Source organism: Mandrillus leucophaeus, unplaced genomic scaffold (genome assembly GCF_000951045.1).
Source record: "Mandrillus leucophaeus isolate KB7577 unplaced genomic scaffold, Mleu.le_1.0 Scaffold70, whole genome shotgun sequence".
NCBI classification, from domain to species: Eukaryota; Metazoa; Chordata; class Mammalia; order Primates; family Cercopithecidae; genus Mandrillus; species Mandrillus leucophaeus.
The window spans coordinates 1237250-1258587 of record NW_012107586.1 but is presented as its reverse complement, the minus strand read 5'-3'; the positions used below and the strand labels follow the sequence as shown (position 1 = coordinate 1258587).

Sequence of the window (21338 nt, the reverse complement as noted above, 5' to 3'; positions counted from 1 at the left end):
GAAAAAAAAGAAAGAAATAGAAAAAAAATGCCATACTCAGAAATTAATCAGTCAGAAAACACAGATTTAAGCCCCAGTTCCACCTTTTTGGCAGCTGAATAACTTTAGGCAACTGACTGTCTTTCTGAGCCTCAACTCATTCACCTGCTGAAGAGGCCGACTTGGATATTAGAAGATGCTGACATTTCTAAGAGATTTTGCTTTATAAATTAAAGGGTGTTTTCAATTGTAGTTCTTGCATTAAAGACAACAAAACACGGAATTGACAGCCCTCCTCCTCCAATGCCAAGCCCCCACCTCTTCAGAGTATGAAAGTTAAAATCTGAGTTTATTTAGAAAATTCTGAAGAAAGATTACAAGTACTGTTAGCAGCTTTAGAGCCACAGAGGGAGAAACAGATCTGCCCTGGGGCGCCTCACACACAGAGCCTCTCTCATGGATAATGGGGTAACGGGTAAGACCAGCACCCACCACGTGGGCCCAAGGATGACTAACAGTGCCACGAAGAACTTGGATGCTGAAGGCAGGGGCTGCCCAGGGGGTGGGGCTGGGCAACCTCTACTGCAGCTTTAATAAAGAGCCCAGAGGAAGAAAGATGAAAGGAAAAAACCACCCTGAGCCCGGTTAAAACAAGGCCCAAAGGACATCTCACCAGCTGAAGGATTGGAATGGCAATGCCAGAGGACGTTTTGCAGAGTGTGCTACTTAAGAGAGATGGAAGGAAAGGAAGAAAAGAATTAGGGGGAAGGGCTGGGCCAGGTAATGTAATAAAGTGCATTGTGCCCAAACAGCACACCGAGACCCAAAAGGATCCTGCCAGAGACAGTAGCCAAGCTTTCACCAAAATACCACAATCAGGCTTCAAGCAGGCAGGCTGTCGCGGTGTGTCAGTGCCATTGATAATTTAGGTTCCTTCCCTTGCACAGGGCTCTATGTCCAACTACACTGTCTAATAACAGCTTCTTATTTCTAGACAGACTATCAAGACTTCCTCTTTCTTCTCCTTGAACTCCCAAATTTTTAAGAGAAGTCTATTTCAAATCTGGCATTTTGCTTCTCCCAAGTAACTCTGGAAAAAAAGGAAAGATCAAGATGTAGGTTTACCTTTTTTCTTCCTCTAATAAGAGCACCTTGACTTTCTTTTGGAGAACTGCTACCTCCCACTTTCGATCCAAGTAATTTAGGTGGGCAGGTCTTACCCTCTGGTTCTAGGGATGGGCCTATCACCAAGTCTAATCAACAAGACCTCAAGCCTCCAAGGCCACGATGACTGGCTCCAACGCTGGTACCAGACTTAAGCCATTGCAGTGTTAGCCCAATTAGGAAAAAGGTGCTTCTGTGTGTTGCTAAGCTGAGAATGCAAGCTGGAAGCCCCTGGCTGCCCGAGCTGCCACACTTGAGGAGCACCTGCTTGGGAACAGAGCAAACAAACAGAAAGCAGATCTGAGAGAGGACAGCAGCCTGATGAGACCTTTAGAGATGCTGGATTTTCTCTTACAGGCACTGAGAAATCTCTTTCCTTAAGCTAGTTTGAATTGGGTTTCTGCATACCTGTAATTCCGAGTCTTGATTAACCCATGGAATTTGAAATCAATGGTTACAATAAGGCTTTGGTAACAGCACACCTGGCTGTTTAATGCCTACACTCTTCTAAATTTTCATCTATCCGTGGAAAATAAAAGTTCATAAAACAGGAAGCATCTGAATGTGGTCTGTGGTGAGTAATGAAATTCGAGCAAGAGAGGAAGAGAGAGGAAGCTCAAGAACCTACTTGACTCCAGCTCTCTGAAAGGGCATCAGATTAGACACGAGCTTGGGGTCCACTTCAGAAAGGTCTGCCTCTGGGACATCTGGCGTGAGACTGAGAGATGTCTTCTTGAGCTGAGAAGCAAACGCCAGGGTGAGAGTCGTGGGCAGAGGATCCAGTTGAACTTGTGGGAGGCAGCGCACCTTTGCAACTGGAAAGAAGAACAGAAGCATATGAGCTGGAGTGTTCATGCCCAAAAGATCTGGAGAAAGAGAAGCTTTGGGATATAAATATTTCCTTCCAGTGATGCTGGTCCTAGGTCCCTATATAATGGGTGGAGAAATCTCTCCTAGTCAGGATCATTAACCCAAGTGGGAAAAATAAATTACTTGCGATCTACATGGAAATGAAAGCAAATGAATTGCACTGACCTTGCTTTCTGAAAGAATGCAGTCTCACCTGATTTTAAACTTCAAAAACGAGGAAAAAAAAAAAAAACCTTTATTCAACAGAGAAACAGAAAAAGAATAAACCAGAGAGATAAAAAAAACACATAATTCTTGAGAGAAGGAGGCTGAATTACAAATTAAAAATGCATAGAAAAAAATGACGGACCTAGAGACCTCTGGCAGTGGAATTACCGTTAAATCACTAACCACAGCCTGCTGTCCTGTGGGCTGTCACTTTCAGGATGTTCTTCCCTTTTATCATTTTCCTTTGAAAAATCTAATTAGAAGAGTAGCCATTATTTACAGATCGTCAATTGCTCTTTATCCTTTACCCTTTCAAGGGCACCCTGGGAGTGAGAGTGACCCACCAAGAGGCTAATTGTCCTCCGGTATCCAGTAAAGGAAACTACAAAGAGAAACTGGGTATTATTTTACTTCTATCCAATCTTATTTGGAATTCTAAGGCTGGTTCTCTAGTTCACATGGTCATGTGTGATCGTGTTTTCTTAATACCCTCACAACCGATTCCAAAAGTCTTTTGCCACAACCATCAATTGGTTACCACCGTAAATGCTGATGTGAACGTGCAGGGCTGAGCCATCTACTGCTACCTCCAACTGCTTTGTATTTCAATGTATTTAAGTCCATTTCTCTCCTCCACTAAATATAAGTACCAGTTATTTCTGGAAACAGTTTGCACGAAAAGAATCACCATGAGAAGAAATTAGGTAAGGTTGAAGGCTTTAATACAGAATAGACTGTCCATATTGATGCACAAATACATTTTATACCTCCAAATTAAATCTTAGCATGCTGATTTCTGCACACTTCAGGAGGCTGAGCACTCCATGTGCTTTCAGAAAAACCATTTTCATTTTAATTCTAGTGATCTTCAGAACTCAAATACCTGATGAAAGTTACGAAAGGGCTGATGAACTGGCTGATAGAAAATGCAGTGCTTTGTAGGCATTATGTTCCTTCAGCCATTTAAGAGGAATAAAACCAACATCTACTCTGTCTCCTACCAACTACTGTTTCCAAAATCCTATGCTGCTAGTTCAGCCATCTTGGTGTTTCTGAGAAAGCCACCATTCCCTGACAACAACTGTCTCTACTGTCCTTTCCCTGGTACTGGGAGATGACAGACGTGCTGTCTGGCTTCGTGAGTCATCTAGAAGTCATTTCTGTAAAATAGCTCTTTGGCAGAATGCTACTAGCCACATAGCAGAGATGCTAATGTTTTCAAATAGCAGCTGACAAGACAAGATTGTTGAGAACCCTTCTGGACTGACAGCAAGGGGAAAACAAAAGGCCTTATGCCAATTCCACTGGGGGCAAAAGGCCTGAGTCACTTAGAAAAGAGGGAAGAGGAAAGCTTAGATTCTCCTTACTAGAGAAAATAACTCCCACTGCTTCACCCATGAGCATTCACGTACGCAGGTCTTATTGTCATTTCTTCATTAGTTTCCTAGGCACACGTTCACTAGCTCAGGGTCAACTATCTAATTTCACTCATGAGGAAGGAGAGCATGGGGTGAGGAGGGAGGTGGGCATTCCCCAGGTTCACAGTACTGGCAAAGAAATTGGAACTAAATTGGAACTGGGCTCTATTCTCACCGCTTTCCCTCCCCAGCTTCTTAGTATAGCTAGCTTCTAAATTTTATAATGGGTCATGTTACAAAGGCAGATGGCAATTCTAGTCTTATTTCTGTCACTGACTTTACTGTGACCTTGCAATGCTCCCAGTAAGAAAAGCCACTGTTTCTCTGGGCCCAACCTTCTCTCAGTCTACGAAACAGGAAGATCAGTCTTATCTTCCGTGAGACACTGTCGTGATGACATAGCAGGTAAAAACTCTAAATCTAGAATCTTCACTCAGGATCCATGAAATCATTTTTATCAAGTGCAAAATCTTATTTGTGGCCATTATGTGCATTTCTTTTCTGGGTGAAGAATCCATTATTTTCATCAGGTATTTCAAGGAGTGTGTTGTCTGCAAAAGATCAGGAACCACTCTACAATGCTATGTGAGTCACAAGTCATGGTTTTTCAACACTACATTTATCTACTAATGCTGTAAGTGTCCTGCTTTTTGTTGTTCCGTAAAGTCAAGACTTTATAGCTAACATATTTGTGTTTCCTGGTTGAAAGACAAAGGCGAGAAGGAAAGAACTCACTCCTATTTCTCATCAACAATTCAGCTTTTGCAGCCGGGCATGGTGGCTCAGGCCTGTAATCCCAGAACTTTGGGAGGCCAAGGTGGGAGGATCACTTGAGGCCGGGAGTTCAAGATCAGCCTGGCCAACATGGCGAATCTCCATCTCTACTAAAAATACAAAAATTAGCCAAGCATGGGGATATGCACCTACAATTCCAGCTGATAACAGCAGGAGGCAGACAACTTCATAGGCAGACAGGGGTGGGTCCACAGTGAAACCCAACCTTCAAGCTGAAGACAGACTAAAACCTGAAAACCGGGCTGCCAGTTCTAGGTGGAGTCCACAACCCAGAGTGAGAACTTCCTTAGTGCCTTTTAGCCAACTGAATGGTGCTTTTTCCAGGCCTGCCCATGGACGAATCAGCAAACATGCCCCCATTCTGAGCCCATAAAAACCCTGGACTCAGCCACACGTTGGGATTACCCACTTTGGGTCCCCTTTCCACTGAAAGCTGTTCTGTTGATCAATAAAACCCTTCTCTGCCTTGCTCACTCTCCAGTTGTTCATGTAACCTCATTCTTCTTGGATGCAGGGCAAGACTCTGGGACCCGCTGAATGGCAGGTGAGAAAAGGGCTATAACACGTTCCTAGTCTGCTCACCAAGCTGCAGGCAGTGATGTGCTCCTGTTTGCCAGACCACAGGAGTGAAGAGCGGCAACCTTTCTGGGGGCCCAGACCTTGGGACTCCCTAAGCCAGAGCTGTAACATGCTGTAACATCCCCTTGGGGCTCCACGGGTGCTGTTATCTTTAAGTTTTTGGGCGCCAGCATATTCCCATCATCCAGATGCTGGTGCCCAAGGCAGAAGCAGCTTGTGGTATGCCTAGTCCAGCTGCAGCCTCACATGGAGCTAGTACCCGTGCCACAGTCTGGAGCTGCCCGCTCCGGTGCAGCAACTGGTGCACCTGGCTGTGTGCCATGGCCAGACCATACACTCACTCGCTCACACACCCTCCACTGCTCCATGCCTAGCTTGCCCTCAGTGAGTGTGGAATCTGGACTAGTAGCGTGAGCTGAGCGGGCAGAGCAAGCCCAGCGGCAAGCCCAGCTGGCAAAGTGGCACCAAAAGGATTCTGTGTAACAGCTACTTGGGAGGCTGAGGCACAACAATCGCTTGAGCCTGGGAGGCAGAGGTTGCAGTGAGTTGAAACTGTACCACTGCACTCCAGCCTGGGTGACAGTGAGACGCTGTCTCAAAAAGAAAAAAAATTCAGCTTTTGCCAAATAATTCCCTCTAAATCACAAGTTCCAAATAGTAGCAGCCAGAGAGTCTCAAGATCAACATGAGCCATCCTTTCTGCTTCAGCCAGCACTTATTAAGTTATCATCTCATATTCAAACCTAATTGTGCAGTTCACAGCAAGTTTTGCTCAAGGAACCAAAGGCTCTTCCTTTATATTTAATTCCTATGTCAGGAGAGCAGATAGAGATTAAAGACCACCTCTTTTTTTTTACTAAAGGGACAATGGGACCCAAAATGTTTAATTATTTACCCAGTGTCACACAGTAAGTCACATAAGGAGACAAAAGGAAGGAACCCAGTTTTTCCCTCACATTGAAGCCCTAGCCTGCCAGGCAAGATGGCCAATGACTCAGAGCTCCCAGGGTTGGTTCGTGTCTGTCTTGGCCTGATTGGTACCCACAGATGACTCCTTCCTTGGTTTGGGAGGCCCAGTAGGCCATCAGGATTGGGAGTAACGTAGAGGAACATAAGCTATGCTAGCTGCAAACCCAATGCAGAATTGTTACAGCCAGATAGATCAGGGACTAGTATTCTGGTACAGTCTGAGATATGACCATATTTCCTTTTTCCAGGCATATTAGAATTTATTGCCCTGTCTAAGCAAAACACAGAGAAGAAAAATGATAAGCCCAAACTGGCTTCTTCTTCTTGCACTTATGATCTCTGTACACATACCCTTTGCCTTGGTCAGTCTGTAAAGTGCTTGTTACAATGCAGAAGTCCCTGGCCTTGACTTCTGCCTCAGACAGAACTCTATTAGGAAGTCCATTCCTAGTGAGACTCTCCTATCTTTCTTGATCATCCCATCCAGTTTTAGAAGTACACTGAGAGCCTATTCTCAGAAGTAATCTATGGTCACTTCCACCTAAGCTAAGCAATCCTAGCTCACTTCTAATTCCTAAAGTCTATGTACCCATGCTTCTAGCACTTCCATGACAGCAGGAAGGTTTCCCAGGCCTGGGAAATTTCACTACTGCCACCTCACCCTTATGGCAAAAGAGGCCTGGCATTTGTCTGGGCTGTCATAAAGCCACCGTCTCAGTGGATGTGGACAAGGCTGCATCCTCACCGTTACTTACCCTGTACTCAAGCATCCCACCAGAGCAAACGAAGGAGAAGATTCTTTGAAAATACATCAAATTTAAGGTGAATTATTAAAGCTTAACAAAGCATGACATAAAACAAGTAAAGAAGGCTTCTCACTTAGTTTACTGTGCTCTTCCAAGAGAAAGCTCCACTTCCTGGTCTTGACATCTGCAATGACAAGAAATAAATAAGCAAATAAGACACCCTGTCCTCCTGCTACGTGATCACGCTTACTCATTTATTACTTGGCTTCATAAACTTCCATTAAGCTTAAAGACAATGTGGCAGCTGGTCCTGTACCTAGCACTGCGGATAGAGAAGTTAGGAGAGTACTTTCCCTGGAGGCTTCCCCAATATACTGGGAGGAAAGAGAGGCAGAGATGCTGGCAACACTGGGTTGTAAGGGTTGTGACAAAAGGTGCCACAGGATACACAGCTGGGGAGGGTCTAGCAGGTCAGAAATGCCCTGAGTGACAGGGGTGATAACTGTAGCTCACACCTAAGCAGCATTCATGTTCAGCCCGGCGCTGTGCCAACACTCAGTGGCACCATCTCATCTACCCTCCCAAGTGGGCTGTTGTTAACTCCATTTTACACATGGGAAAGAAGCTGCATGTCAAACTGCCGAAGTTTCCATTTCAGCTCTGCCTCTTGCTAGCTGTGTCACCTTGGGCAATTCACTGTAACACCTCTCCCTCAGTTTCCATATCTGAAAAATAAAGAAACCACAGCCCCTACCTCACTGCTTACTGTGAGGATTATGTGAAATTAAAGTAAAATGCTTATAAAAGTATGACTGGAAAACAATGAGCACCCTAAAAATCCAGTTATTATGAACTATTGTTAGTGTGATTATTATATCATCTGCTAATTAGCATAGTGTAGTATAAATTACACACATTATCAACTAAAAAGGTGAGCATCTTTCTACCCAATGGTGGCTCATTATTTAAATAGAGGAATTTCTCTACTAATCTATCTTTTGAAAAATCAAGGACGCTTGGTCTCGGTAAATGCTATCTGGGCAGCGAAAGTTCATTCTTCACTGTATGGTTCCTTCAAAAGCAAGGTGGTCAGACAGAGGCATCTTGGACACAGTGAGTCAGTTTCAGGAAAAAGCAAGGTCGCCCAGGTACGACCTGATGGAAGGAACAAAGCAGACAGACTAATCTTAAATGCAGAACTAGAAGAGGAAGGCCCTTCCTGACAACTTGATTCTCACAGTGGCACAGCAGCAATCAGGAAACGTTGTGAACAACAGCTGAGGCAAAGGAACCAATCATGGTTTTTGGACATCCGGGTGTGAGCAGTATCAGTATCAATACTTTCATGGTATCCACTCCCAGAATGCAGACCATGTCAGGAGTGTGATCTCACAGGCCGGTGACAGACACACATCACTGTATTTGCCTTTTTTATCTTTTATTGAGATTGTAGCCCAGGCTGGAGTGCAGTGGTGCGATCTTGGTTCACTGCAACCTCTGTATCCCAGACTCAAGCGATTCTCCTGCCTCAGCCTCCCAAGTAGCTGGGATTACAGGCTGGAACCACCATGCCTGGCTAGTTTTTGTATTTTTAGTAGACAGGTTTTCATCATGTTGGCCAGGCTGGTCTCAAACTCCTGTGACCTCAGGTGATCCACCCACCTCGGCCTCCCAAATTGCTGGGATTACAGGCCATTGCACCCAGCCTGTATTTGCCTTTTACGGGCCACCCCAAGCAGAAGTCAAACATCCAAGGGGGCAGGAAAGGCAAAGGATCTAGGCTGTTGTGGAGCAGCTCATTTCACGACCTGTCTGGGCCTTGCACAACTCCCCTATACCCCGCTCACCAGCCTGCCCTCATCAGTCCAAACTCCATCCATCTAAGGATGATGACGTAGCAACCAGCATCAGCCTCCCCCGGAAGGAACCAAAATCCTGATGAAAACTCTTGTTGAGCAAGCAATTCTAGAGGCTTCTTCCAGGACGATGCTTGAATGTGAGGTCTCAAAAGCATGAGGTTTTAAGTATTTAAGTTCTACCTGATTAAGAACAAGATTAAACCAATTCAAGAATGGGGAAACACCAATCCATAAAAACTACATCGTTTTTAAAAAACAATGTGGCCCAAGCTAAGAATGACACCCAGGAGTCCAGAATCTATAGCTGCTTCTCCTCTATTCTGATGGGGCAGCTTTTGAAGAACCTCACAAAAAGATAAAGCAAAACGACCAGGCGTGGTGGCTCACGCCTGTAATTAATCCCAGCACTTTGGGAGGCCAAGGCGGGTGGAGAAGTTCGAGATCAGCCTGGCCAACATGGTGAAACTCCGCCTCTACTAAAAATACAAAAATTAGCCCAGTGTGGTGGCAGGTGCCTGTAGTCCCTGCTACTCAGGAGGCTGAGGCAGGAAAATCACTTGAACCCAGGAGGCAGAGGTTGCAATGAGCCAAGATTGTGCCACTGCACTCCAGCCTGGGCAACCGAGTGAAACTCTGTCTCAAAAATAAATAAAATACAGCAAAACTATTCTGCCTTGGCCAGTAGATTTCAAGACTGGCTTATAATTAGGTTCATCTGAAGATTTAAAAAAAAAAAATGAAACAAACAAACAAAACAGCAATGTCCAAGCCCCACCTCAGACAAAATAAATCAACTTCTCTGGATAAGAACTAGGCATCGGTGTTTCTGAAGTGGCCCCGTGATGCTGACGGGCAGGCCGAGGAGAACTATCAGCATTTTCAAACTATGGCACCATCACCAGCAGCAGCACCAGCTCAGAGAACTTGAGAGAAACGCAAATTTTTGGCTCCATGCTCAAGTTCCAGAATCAGAAACTCCGGTAGTGGGGCCCAGCGATCTGCGTTTTAACAACCCCTGCAGGCGGTTCCCTGCATGCTCAAGTTTGAAAACCACGAAGTTTGCATATGGAAAAGCATTTATTTTTATGGCAACCACCTGTTTTTTTGCTCTGCAAAGGCCAAAATAAAAACAGATGGGTTTTAAATGGCTGAAGCAGGAATTTACCTGCTTCCACCAAGAAGGCATTGACCAGGGGGAAATTATGGGGTCTTCTCTTTGGAAGGCCTTAATGACAAAACAGCCGCCACTGTATGTTTACCATCTGGAATAATTAACGTGTCATCTTTCTATAGGAAGAGGAGCAGAACGGGAAGGCTTTCCCAAGAAAGTAAATTTTGAATATTCAAGGTAGAGAAAAACACCCTATGTTGAGATCACAGACCACACTACACATTCGGGGAATCAGACAAAGACCAATTACTTGCCGTATCTTCTGGAATCCATCTGTTTAAAAAGTGCAATCAGGTCCTGTGAATATCCGATGTCTGCCTCGAAGTAGGCCCTGGATATGAGCATGCATCGCCCTTTGACAAAGGAAAGCGACGGAGCTGATGGAAGGCCGGCCTGTCCCTCACTGCTGGTGGAGGGTGACTCGCTGCTGCCATAGGCCCATTCCAGAGGCTGCAGGTTGACCGTGGGGAGGCTCTGGGCTGCTTTCACTGCCAAAGAAGAAGAATCGAACAGCAGTGATAAAGCAGAGGGCTATGATGTGGCTTTGAAACACAGGCAAGGGAAGAGGGAGAAAGTAGGGAAGGGACATGATCAAGAGGCACTAGGTTTGGCAGGAAGGCAAGAAAAGGCACTGTTAGATTAGGAAGGCTTGAAAGTGTTTTCTAGTTGGGGCTTTGGGAATTTCAATATTTGTTGAATGTAACTTTCCATCTCCTTAAGTTTTTCTTTTTTTTTTTTTTTGAGACAGGGTCTTGCTCTGTCACCCAGGCTGGAGTGCAGTGCCATGATCAGGGCTTACTGCAGCCTCAACCTCCCTGGCTCAAACCATCCTCCACCTCAGACTCCCCAGTAGCTGGGACCACAGGCGTGCACCACCACATGGGGTTAACTTTCGTATTTTTTGTCGAGACAGGGTTTCGCTATGTTGCCCAGGCTGGTATCAAACCCCTAAGCTCAAGCCATCTACCCGCCTGAGCCTTCCGAAGTGCTGGTATTACAGGCGTGAGGCACCGTACCTGGCCTCCCTACATTTTTCAAATCAAAAAATTTAAAATTCAGAAATTAACAAGGGGAAGAGGAAGCTTACCAGGATGAATAAACTTATTAGATAATTTCTGGCACTGTGTTGGAGAAGCCACTGAAGTCAGCGCACCACAAATCACCCAGCTAAGTCCACTCCTAGGTCGCTACTCTGTATACTGCTCAGAGAAGAAAGGAGTGAGGACCAGGATCACCAGGTCACAAACACACAGTTCTAAACATTATTTCATCTACTACAGATGCATTTTTATAATTAACAAATTCAACTATATAACACTAAGCTGTCAACAGACACACACTGAAGTGAAAGGCAAAAACCCTGAGTAAAGAAATATAAAAAGAGGTTATGCTTTGAAAAAGTACTAAGACCACAAAAGAAGAGGATAGAGATGTAGCCAATTCAAAACAGGAGGAAGAAGACTAACAAACATTTGAAGAAATGTTCACCTTCACAAATAATCAGAAAAATAAGAGACTTTTTTACTTATCAAACTTGTCAAAATTACTTATCAAAATTGATGAGAAACAATTAGACAACCATATTGCTAGTTGGGAATAAAACCTTCTGGAAAACAATTTGGCAATTATAGCAAGAGCTCTAAGAATAATGATTCAACTTCTGGGAATCTATCCCAACTACCAATTGAAAATACAGACCAAAACTTAGGTATGAAGGTGTTCCTCTCCAGCTTTAAAACTGGAAAAACTGGCAGCAAATTAAAATCAAGCAGGAAAAAAAAAAAACAAAAAACAATTTAAGCAATGTATGACACATTCATAAGACAGAATGTTATATAGCTATTAAAATTTATTTTGTACTAAAAATTTTGGAAAAGACAAAAGTAATTCAACAACACGAAACCATTATGTGAAGGCCAAAATGGCCCATTATGATAATGGACACATTTTCATCACTTAGAATTAACTGTTAACATTCAGTAAAATAAATATGCTTCATGCTGGAGCATTAAATTAAAAGGGCAAAATAAAAAGTATATGCATATATAAAACTTGATATTTTAATGCACAGAAAAAAGGCTGGAGGATATGAAACCAAAATGTTAATAATGGTTAGTTGAATGGGGAGATTACAGGGGATAGTTTTTCTTCTTCACAGTCAAAATATGTTCTACAGTGAGTATGTGGTAGGGTTAATGAAGCAAAATCCAGAGATACACCTAAAGCAAAATGACAGAAAGACTGATACAGAGACAATTTTATATGTTATACTGATAAAAAGCCAATCACGACACACAATCATGAACCTATCTGAAACTTAGAAATACAAGGAGAAATTCACAAATCCATAATTATGGCAAGAAATTTCAAGCAGGCAAAAGGCCAAGTGTGTAACACATTGGTAAAGATATAGAGGAGTCAAACAATCAGAAAAATTCATCTAAAAGCTATATGGAAATTTTTTTTTTCTCTTCTGTAAGCTTCATTGAGAAGTATATAGGCAGAATTTTGTACCCAATAAACATGGTTTTCAAAACATGTGAACATTACACAAAGCAATGGTAGTCAGGCACAGTGGCTAACACCTATAATCCCAGCACTTTTGGAGGCTGAGGCAGGTGGATCACCTGAGGTCAGGGGTTCAAGACCAGCCTGGCCAACATGGAGGAAGCCCCATCTCTACTAAAAATACAAAAATTAGCCAGGCGTGGTGGTATACGCCTGAAATCCCAGCTACTCAAGAGGCTGAGGCAGGAGAATCACTTGAACTCAGAAAGCAGAAGTTGCAGGGAGTCAAGACTGCGCCACTGCACTCCAGCCTGGGTGACAGAGTGAGACTCTGTCTCAAAAGAAAAAAAAAAGTAATGATATCAGACAAAAAACCTAAATGAATCTGCAAAAGCAGGAGTCATCTAAGCCACCAGGCACCGTGATCACAACAAGCGTAAAAGACAAAACAAACAACCGCAACAGGTGAAACCACTGGTTTAAAATCACCAGCAAGGAGAATACCAGGCGTCAAAATCTGCAATCTTTATCCAGAGCCTTGGGTCTCCCGCTTCCAACACCAAACAAATGGATTAAAAAATGAGCCCTCTCTAGACGGAGCTAGCAGCAAGCAGTGTTACAGATTGAACTGTGTCCCTCCGAAATTCATGTTAAACACATAGCACAGGACCTCAGAATGTGATTGTATATGGAGACAGGGCCTTTAAAGATTAATAAGGTAAATGAGGTCGCCAAGGTGGGCAACAGTCCAATGAATGGTGTTCTTCTAAGAACAGGGAGAGACGCTAGGGATTTGCACACACAAAGGAAAATCCACACAAGGACACAGAGAGGAGGCAGCCGCCGCAGGGCATGGAGAGAGGCCTCTGAAGAAACTAACCCTACCAATCTTAGGCTTCCAGCCTCCAGGACTGTGAAAAAACAAACTTCTACTGTTTAAGCCACCCAGTCAGTGGTACTTTGTCACGGCAGCCCTCGCAAACGAACACGCTAGCAGCTACTAAAGAAAGAGATATCGCCTAATGTACACATTTCAAGAGGCCAAGGAGAAAACCAGGAAATTCTACAGGGAGCTGTCCCATCACTGGCCCAAACCACCCTCCCCACAAACTGTACTGGTGCCTCCAGATCATCCTACCTCATGCCCCAAATCTGCAAATCGGCCTAAGCATACATCCTTATCTTTTCCCTTCTTAAGCTGGGGGGAGGAAGAGAGGGTGTAGAAATGGCAGGTGGGGGAGAAGAGTAGAATAAATGGAAGATGAAAACACACATGGCTGACACTTTAACACACGTGTGCAGGCTCCATGCGCCAGGATCAAGTGACAAAAACTTCAGTGTATGATAGTTTTCTCAGAAGACAGAGGGACGTAACCAGGTACTGACTATGACCAGACACTGCATTAGAACTTGCCTGGCCAATGCCCCCTCCTTGCATTTTTGAGTAGTTCGCTGCACAGAGAGTACTCTGAGGATCTGTGCTGTTTGCTGAACTGTTACCTTCCTGGGAGCAGGGGCTGGCAGGCTGCCTGAGCTGCCTGTCACTGCTGGGGCCAGCATAGTCTGGTGGGAACATGTAGTCTGAAGTCATACTGTCTGGGTTTGAATCCCAGTTGTACAACTTATTGGCTATGTGACCCTGTGTTACTGACTCATCCTCCCTGGGCCTCAGTTTTGCCATCTGTAAAAGTTATTATAAGGAATAAAAGTTAGCTTAAGGGACTTAGAATTGCCTAATGCATAGCAAGCATCATTTACTGCTAGCTTTTGTTAATATTGCCAATGGCCTTCACCCACAGAGCTGCTTCATTAGGCTAGACATAGTGGGAAGGAGTGTGGGGTGGTGCCCTGAAAGCTTTCACCACCTGTAAAGCCATGCATACCATAAGCTAGACTACATGTGATACTCTAAAGATTTTCAGCACCAGGGTCGCCCTCCATGAGGGACAGCCATGTGCCTACTTACTCAGGGCACTATAGTCATTCATGCTGAAGTTCCACGTCTTGGTGTCAGGATCTGAAACAAAACAGAGAGCTGATGACTGTGGTTACAATTTGTACTTGGGCACTCAACACAAGCTTGTCTTCTAAATGAATCAATGAATGCACGCCAAGTTCAAAACAGCTGACCAGCAAGCCCCCACTGATCTATAAAAATCTCTGTAGAGGACAAACAGTAAATATAGATAATTCTTTTATTCCATGTAGTGGAATCCAACTCAGGCCCTGGGAAGTTATGAACTTCACCTAAGTGGACTGAGGGCAGAGTTAGGACTAGAATCCAAGTTCTCCAGGTCATAGTGTGGTCAGGAAAAGCAGTTATGAGGAGCAATGGCTCCGGGCTGTAATTGAGCTGGTCACATCCTGACGCTGCCTTTCCAGACCAGTGAAACTGGGCCTGTCACTTACTCTTGCTGAGCCAGTTCCATCGCCTTAAAAACTGAAATTACATCTACTTATTTCAAAAAAACTGCTGTTCAGCTTAAGTGCTACAATGCATATAAAGCACCTGGCAGAGGAAGCGTCTTCTCAGTAACATTCAACCATTCTCCAGATGGCCATGTGACAACCATCAAGTTTGGCAGCTGTTTGAGGGAATGACTATTATGAAGGGAAACACAAGCTAAAATTGAAACATTTTTAACAACTGGATGGACAGAATGTGCCAATGCACTCTCTTAATATTTATGAGAAACTGTTAGATTAAAAGAGACTCCAAAAATAAGAAAAAAAAAAAAACACCAAACACCTGAAGAACAAAGACATTACCATATCTCTTGCTGGGCAGGCTCTTAAACACTGCAATGAGTTCCGCATTGTACCCAATTAACACCTGGAAACGATCGCCATTCCTTATGCACTTTCCCTTCTGAGAGATCACTCCTTTTTCGACTGAGGACCCTGACTTCTGTTGGAGTCTTCCTTCTGTCCCTGAGCTCGAATGGATGTAAGAAATGTTCTGCCCCGAGCTGGAGGCTTTTGCTGTCTCGGCCTCTAACTTAGCATCCCTGGGAGGCTGTCCAGAGGAACGAGCTGGTGTCTCTTGGGAATTCTTTGCTTTGGCCAAAGGCTCATGAGTTGGGTGAGCAAAGGGTGTGAACCTGATCTCAGGTGAAGCCTCGGCATGACCTTGACCTAACTCATAACTCAAGAGCTGCTGTTTAGGGACCTCTGGAGGACTTTGTGCCAAGGGAGGAGAGATTCCAGTGAGAGCCATTTGACTTCGTGGGCTGTGGCCTGGGCAGGCAGCAGGCATTTCTTCTGGCTTTTTCCATATTCCCTTTGCTTGAAAACTGTGGGAATCATGAGGTCTTTGGTCAGCATTAGATGAGCTACTGAGATTCTGTTGCTTGAAAATTACACCATGGCTCACTGGCTTACAAGACTCCCTTGGGAAATTTTGGGATGGGCCTTGCTTGGCCTGGGATAGGTTGCCAGCAATGGAGGTGCCCGAGCTAGTCCTCTGCTGCTGTTCTGCCAATAACTTCTCGGCTCTACGGGCCAGAGCCTTTTGTCGATTCTCTTCAATCTTTTTCCTCTGCTCCTCTGTAAGAGGCAAGGACATTTTCACAGAGAAATGCTTATGCAGGAATGTCAATCTTTAATTGGAAAAATTGGCAAAAGCTGTGGAAGAAAGTAAGCAGAATTAAATGAACATTACATGTATTAATTGCCATGCTCCAACCATGATTTTAACAAGCTTTTGTCCGGGAAAATGCATAATGCGCACAACTAAAGGATATATTAAAGTTTCTTTTATAATTGCACACACACTGAAATAGTAGGTAGCATATGATAAAATAAAGATCCTGATCAAAAAGCAAAAAGCAGGCCAGGTATGGTGGCTCATGCCTGTAATCCCAGCACTTTGGGAAGCTGAGGCAGGCAGATCACTTGAGGTCAGGAGTTTGAGACCAGCCTGGCCAACATGGTGAAACCCCGTCTCTACTAAAAATACAAAATTAGCCAGGCGTGGTGGTGCATGCCTGTAATCCCAGCTACTTGGGAAGCTGAGGCAGGAGAATTGCTTGATCCTGGGAGGCAGAGGTTGCAGTGAGCCAAGATCATGACACCGCACTCCAGCCTGGATGACAAGACCAAAATTCTCAAAAAAAAAAAAAAAAAAAGCAAAAAGCAAATCCAAAGCTAAAAAGGCATTTCAGAGGCAATATTTCTTTCCTTCCCATGGCCCAGCCCAGGTGAGTTATCAGAACCTAACAAAGTTATGCAGTGCAACTTAAATCCATCAGGATAATGAGAAAGGTCACATTTTTAACCAGAAAGCATAATAGATTAGACTGAAATAGACCAACCAACCACATACCATGGCGTGACACTTGCTAAAATAGTCTCTTTCCAACCTAGAAGAAGGAAAAAAAGCATTAGCCTCCCATAGACTGCACACTAAATTCTCCCCTCACATTCACCCCTTTTTATCATTCCTGGCACATCAGTCTGCCTGTGGCTCAGTGCAAGCCACAGCAGCTGGCCTTAGCACCTGATTTCCAGAACACAACACATGGGACAACTGACTAACTCTCCTGGGAAAATAAGGGGCAGAAAAAAAATTATGTGTTTACTGTGCAAATTAAGATGCTATGTAAAGATGTAAACAAAAAAAGAATAAAATTAATCTGTAATCTTACCAGCCATCAATAACCAGAGTTGAAATTAATAATTTAGAGTATATAGTTCGGATTTTTTCATCCATAACCATATGGCACATATTTAGGAGACATAAGAATTTATTATAAAGTAGTAACATTGTAAACATTCCATATTGCATCATGATTATTTTTTTCCGTGAATTTACCCGGAATATTTATTTTCCTATGAGCTGAGACATTTTTACAGTATTTTAGAAGCAGGGGGTAGGACACCAATTTGTCTGGCTTGGTTCAGACTAAATAGCCTGCATCTAATGTAATGCTGTGTAATGGTTAGAATGACGATGTAGGGGTACTCCAGTAGCACTGCTTAGGCCTCTGGGCAGCTATAGGGTTCAAAGGCTTCCTTCCCTGCTGGGGCTCCCTTTGGCCAGAACCCAACCCCTCTCCCCACTCCCCCACCACGAAGTATCTATCCCCAGAGAACTTCCACCTTCTTCAACCATTAGCAGTTAGGAAGGGGTGAAGAGGTTAGGGAAAGGTTTTGGAGGTGCACAGCAGAAGCCCTCAGTCTCGCTGGGTAACACACTACTGCCTAAGTTTCCAACCAGGGATCTCCTGCACCTCCAAACTCCCCAAATCCCAGGCCTGGTGAGCTGTCTCCATTAACCAGGGAGATGAGGCCATAAGACCCACTGATCAGCCCCAAACCATAAATCCATCCCGCCACATGGGCGCCCCTCTTCCTCTCTAGGCAGGGACCTCTACCCCCCCCGGCATGTCGGGGCGCGCCTCACCCGGCCTCAAGATAAGCGGGCGCCACGCCCCACTCCCACCCCTACGATCTCCACTTGGATTCACCCTTCCCACTGGCCCACTTCCTCCTCCAGGCTGGCATTGGTCTCGTCCGCCTCCGCCGCCTTCCTGCCAGTCTACCACTTTCTCACCCAGCGAGGCCCAGAACGCGAGCCGCATTAGCCCCCGGCCCTGACCCCAGGCGCGACTCCAGAGCCTCCCGAGAGGGGCCAGTCTTCCGAGTGGACGGTTAGGCCCTGGGTATTCAAGCGCTGCGAGTTCACCCGCCTTATTGTAGCGGCCAGGTCTGAAGGGCTCGGCTACCGCTGAACTACACTTCCCAGCAGGCAACGCGGCCTCAGTTTCGCTTCCAAAAGTAAGACGAGAACGCGAGCGGGGCTGCAGGGTCTTCTGGGACTTGTAGTTCGGGACGGGAGCCTGGCGAGAAACGGGAGCTGCAACGTCACGGGCGGCGAGAAAGTGGTGCACCCTGGAAGTGGTAGTTCTCCAGAGGTTTAGCCAAACGCCAGGTCCTGAAAGCCTGGGACATTGAGGTTTCCAAATCCGGAGTCTCGTGTCTCCAGAGGGCATCCCAGACAGCCATACTAACTTGGCAGCTCTTAATAAAAAGTATCTCCCCGGGGCATCCATTCCTGGTGTTGCTACACTTGCAATTTAAGCCCTACCCGCTGCGCCCGCCTGCCATCGTCGTCATCATTGCAGTCATCAGTCACTGCGTTTAGCATAAATATGAGTCACCTCATTTAACCGCACAACACCCTATGGAACACATTCTTGTCCCCATTTTACAGAGGGGGAAATTGAGATAGCTAGTTGATAATATTTCTCAAGGCTTTATTAAGCTAGCTTGTGATTCTGATTCCATAGTCCCTCCTCTTGAGAGAAGATGAGTCATGAGACTTGAGTCACTTTACCCCATCCTGAGCACCAACATCCTGAGCTATCCTGAGCACCATTGGTGATAAATATAATATTTCTTTATCATCAGTGTGCATATCAACGTTGCTATTGTTCTATTTTCAAACATGGCTTATTTAAAAACAAACATGTCTACTAAAGGATTTGGAAAAAAATGGACAAGACATGCTAAGAAAACGGAAGCACAGCAATGTGTGTAGTTTGATTCTTTTTGTTTGTTTGTTTTTTTAATCCTCACCTATACATGTATGTAAACTCATAAAGGTCTGGGAAGGAAACTTGAGAACTCACCAAACTGTCCAGGAGCAGAGTGGCATGGAATACAGTTTTCAGCTTTTTAATCTCTATTTTTCAGAATGACTTGAATTTTCTAAAATAATAATGTAGAACTTGTGTGACTTTTGAAGCAATAAATAATCTTCCTTCCTCCTTCCTTCCTTGCTTTTTTTTTCTTTTTGACAGAGTCTCATTCTGTTGCCCAGACTGAGTGCAGTGATGTGATCTTGGCTCACTGCAGCCTCCGCCTCCTGGGTTCAAATGATTCTCCTGCCTCAGCCTCCCAAATAGCTGGGATTATGGGTGCACGCCACCATGCCTGGTTAATTTTTGTATTTTTAGTAGAGACAGAGTTTCACCATGTTGGCCAGGCTGATTTCGAACTCCTGACCTCAAGTGATCCACCTGCCTTGGTCTCCCAAAGTGCTGGGATTACAGGTGTGAGCCATTGCGCCTGGCCCATTTTTCTTAAATAACAAAGACATTGCCTGTCTCAGGGGATTTGTGTGAGGTTTAGTAGTAGAAAGTATTCAAATCTCAGCTCTGCCTTTTTTTTGACCTGACATACCCAGTGACTGGGCCTCCATTTTCTCATCTGTAAAGTAAATGTAGAAAACAATACCACCTTGGTAAATCCCCTTGTTATTAGAATCAAAGCAGGGCATTATGAGGGGAAGTGCTTAGTGAACTGTGAAATCCCGGAACAGGTAAGAGAGGAATGTTGTTATTATTTGAGGTAAATCTCTTATATCGTCCATTTCTCTATACCTAGTGCTCATTTCCTACTATATAGTGTGAACAGAAACTAGTTAATGAACACCTGTCCCTGCCCTTCCTGTCTCCCAACAGAGTCAGTTAATTTGCTAAGAAAGCTGAGTGCTGTGCACTTGACTCATGTCTGTCACCAATTCATATGACCATCACTTCACTTTCCTGGGCCTCAGTCGTCTCACGTGTAAAATGATATCCTGCTATGACATATGCTAAGAGGGCCTGTGGACCAGCGGATCCTAATCTTAGATCCTAGAATTCTTGTAGATTCACAGATCTTACCCCAGAAATTCCAATTCAGTAAGTCTGGAATTGAGTTAGAAGATGTAATTACCTTTCTAGCTCTACCATTCTAAAATTCTAAGAATAGGAAATTAAAATATGCATTTGAGGCCGGGTGTAGTGGCTCATGCCTATAATCCCAGCACTTTGGGAGGCCAAGGTGGGCAAGATCACCTGAGGTCCAGAGTTCGAGACTAGCCTAGCCAACATGGTGAAACTCCAACTCTACAAAACCCCATCTAATAGAAAAATTAGCCAGGTGTGGTGGTGCACGCCTGTAATTCCAGCTACTCGGGAGGCTGAGGCAGGAGAATCACTTGAACCCCAGAGGCGAAGGTTGCAGTGAGCTGAGATCATGCCATTGCACTTCAGCCTGGGCGACAAGAGTGAAACTCCATCTCAACAACAACAAAAAATGCATTTGGGGGGAATAATCCTCTTCAGAAAGTAAACTAATTAGATCCCACTCAACAGTTACATCTTTTGCTTTGTCAATAGCATCGTTTACTGAAGTCTTAATGTATGCAAGGCTTTTTAAAAAACTATTATTTCACCAGTTCTTAAGGTAGATTATAATGAAAATTCATTTAGTAAAAAAAAAGTTTAAAGGCCTGGAAGAAAACATAGGAAACAAGGAGTGAAAAGAGAGGAGAAGACAGCTGTAGCAATCAAGCTCCAATTTGACCTTGAGCTTTCTAGCGGATAAGCAAAAATATCCAGAAGTCATGTAAGACCTTCAACCAAACACAGCACAGCTGAAGCTCCCAAATACTGGTTACCTAAGCACTGAGCAGTGCCAAAATGGTTGGAAGCGTCACCTGGTTGCCTTAGAAACAAGCAAACAAAAGGACAATGGAATGAATATGTTGTAAAACTAAATTTTTACAATTAATTATAAAATCCTGAGGGTCTATTTAATAGGTTTTAAAGTTTAACTGGTTTTTCTTTAGTAAAGTGATGATTATCATAAATACCTCTATTGGGCAAAATAAAAAGTTGTTTTTTCTTCCAAAACTTAATCCAATAATGTTTAGTCTGTGAAATCCAAAAAGCTGGCAGACACCACTATAAGGGAATCCAGAGATGAGTAAGGTCCAGTTTTCCTCCCTCCAAAAGGTTACAGTACTTGGAGAACAGAAGACAAATAACTAGAACAGCCAGATTTAACAAATGTCTCAAATATTTGTCCCAAATATTGTGTGGGATATACTTGCACTAAAAATGGATTTAAACATATCTGAAATTCAAATGTAACTGGGCATACTGTATTTTACTTAACAGCCTCCTATTATCAGTAGCTCAGGACTTAGTTGAGCAGCAAGCAAATATGCATTGATAGATGATTCACGGATATATTGACACACTGCATTTTAAAGCTAGAAGGGGCTTTAGAGACCATCTGG

General features: G+C 44.1%; 1 protein-coding gene across 2 annotated transcripts in view; it reads right to left on the bottom strand.

Moving 5' to 3' along the window:
* Positions 1-18049, bottom strand: part of SMARCAL1 (SWI/SNF related, matrix associated, actin dependent regulator of chromatin, subfamily a-like 1) — a 64801-nt gene extending 46752 nt beyond the window's left edge. The window contains exons 1-7 of one of the 2 annotated variants that reach the window (XM_011964564.1): positions 17820-18049; positions 16590-16626; positions 15035-15889; positions 14232-14282; positions 10012-10245; positions 6861-6911; positions 1772-1958 (exon numbers count right to left, since the gene is read on the bottom strand). In XM_011964564.1, the coding sequence (XP_011819954.1) occupies positions 1772-1958; positions 6861-6911; positions 10012-10245; positions 14232-14282; positions 15035-15830 (1319 nt within the window). In that variant the 5' untranslated portion in view covers positions 15831-15889; positions 16590-16626; positions 17820-18049. Of the gene's footprint in view, positions 1-1771; positions 1959-6860; positions 6912-10011; positions 10246-14231; positions 14283-15034; positions 15890-16589; positions 16627-17669; positions 17726-17819 lie in introns of those variants that run through there. The other variant, XM_011964565.1, reaches the window with a different exon arrangement.
* Positions 18050-21338: the final 3289 nt, after the last annotated feature.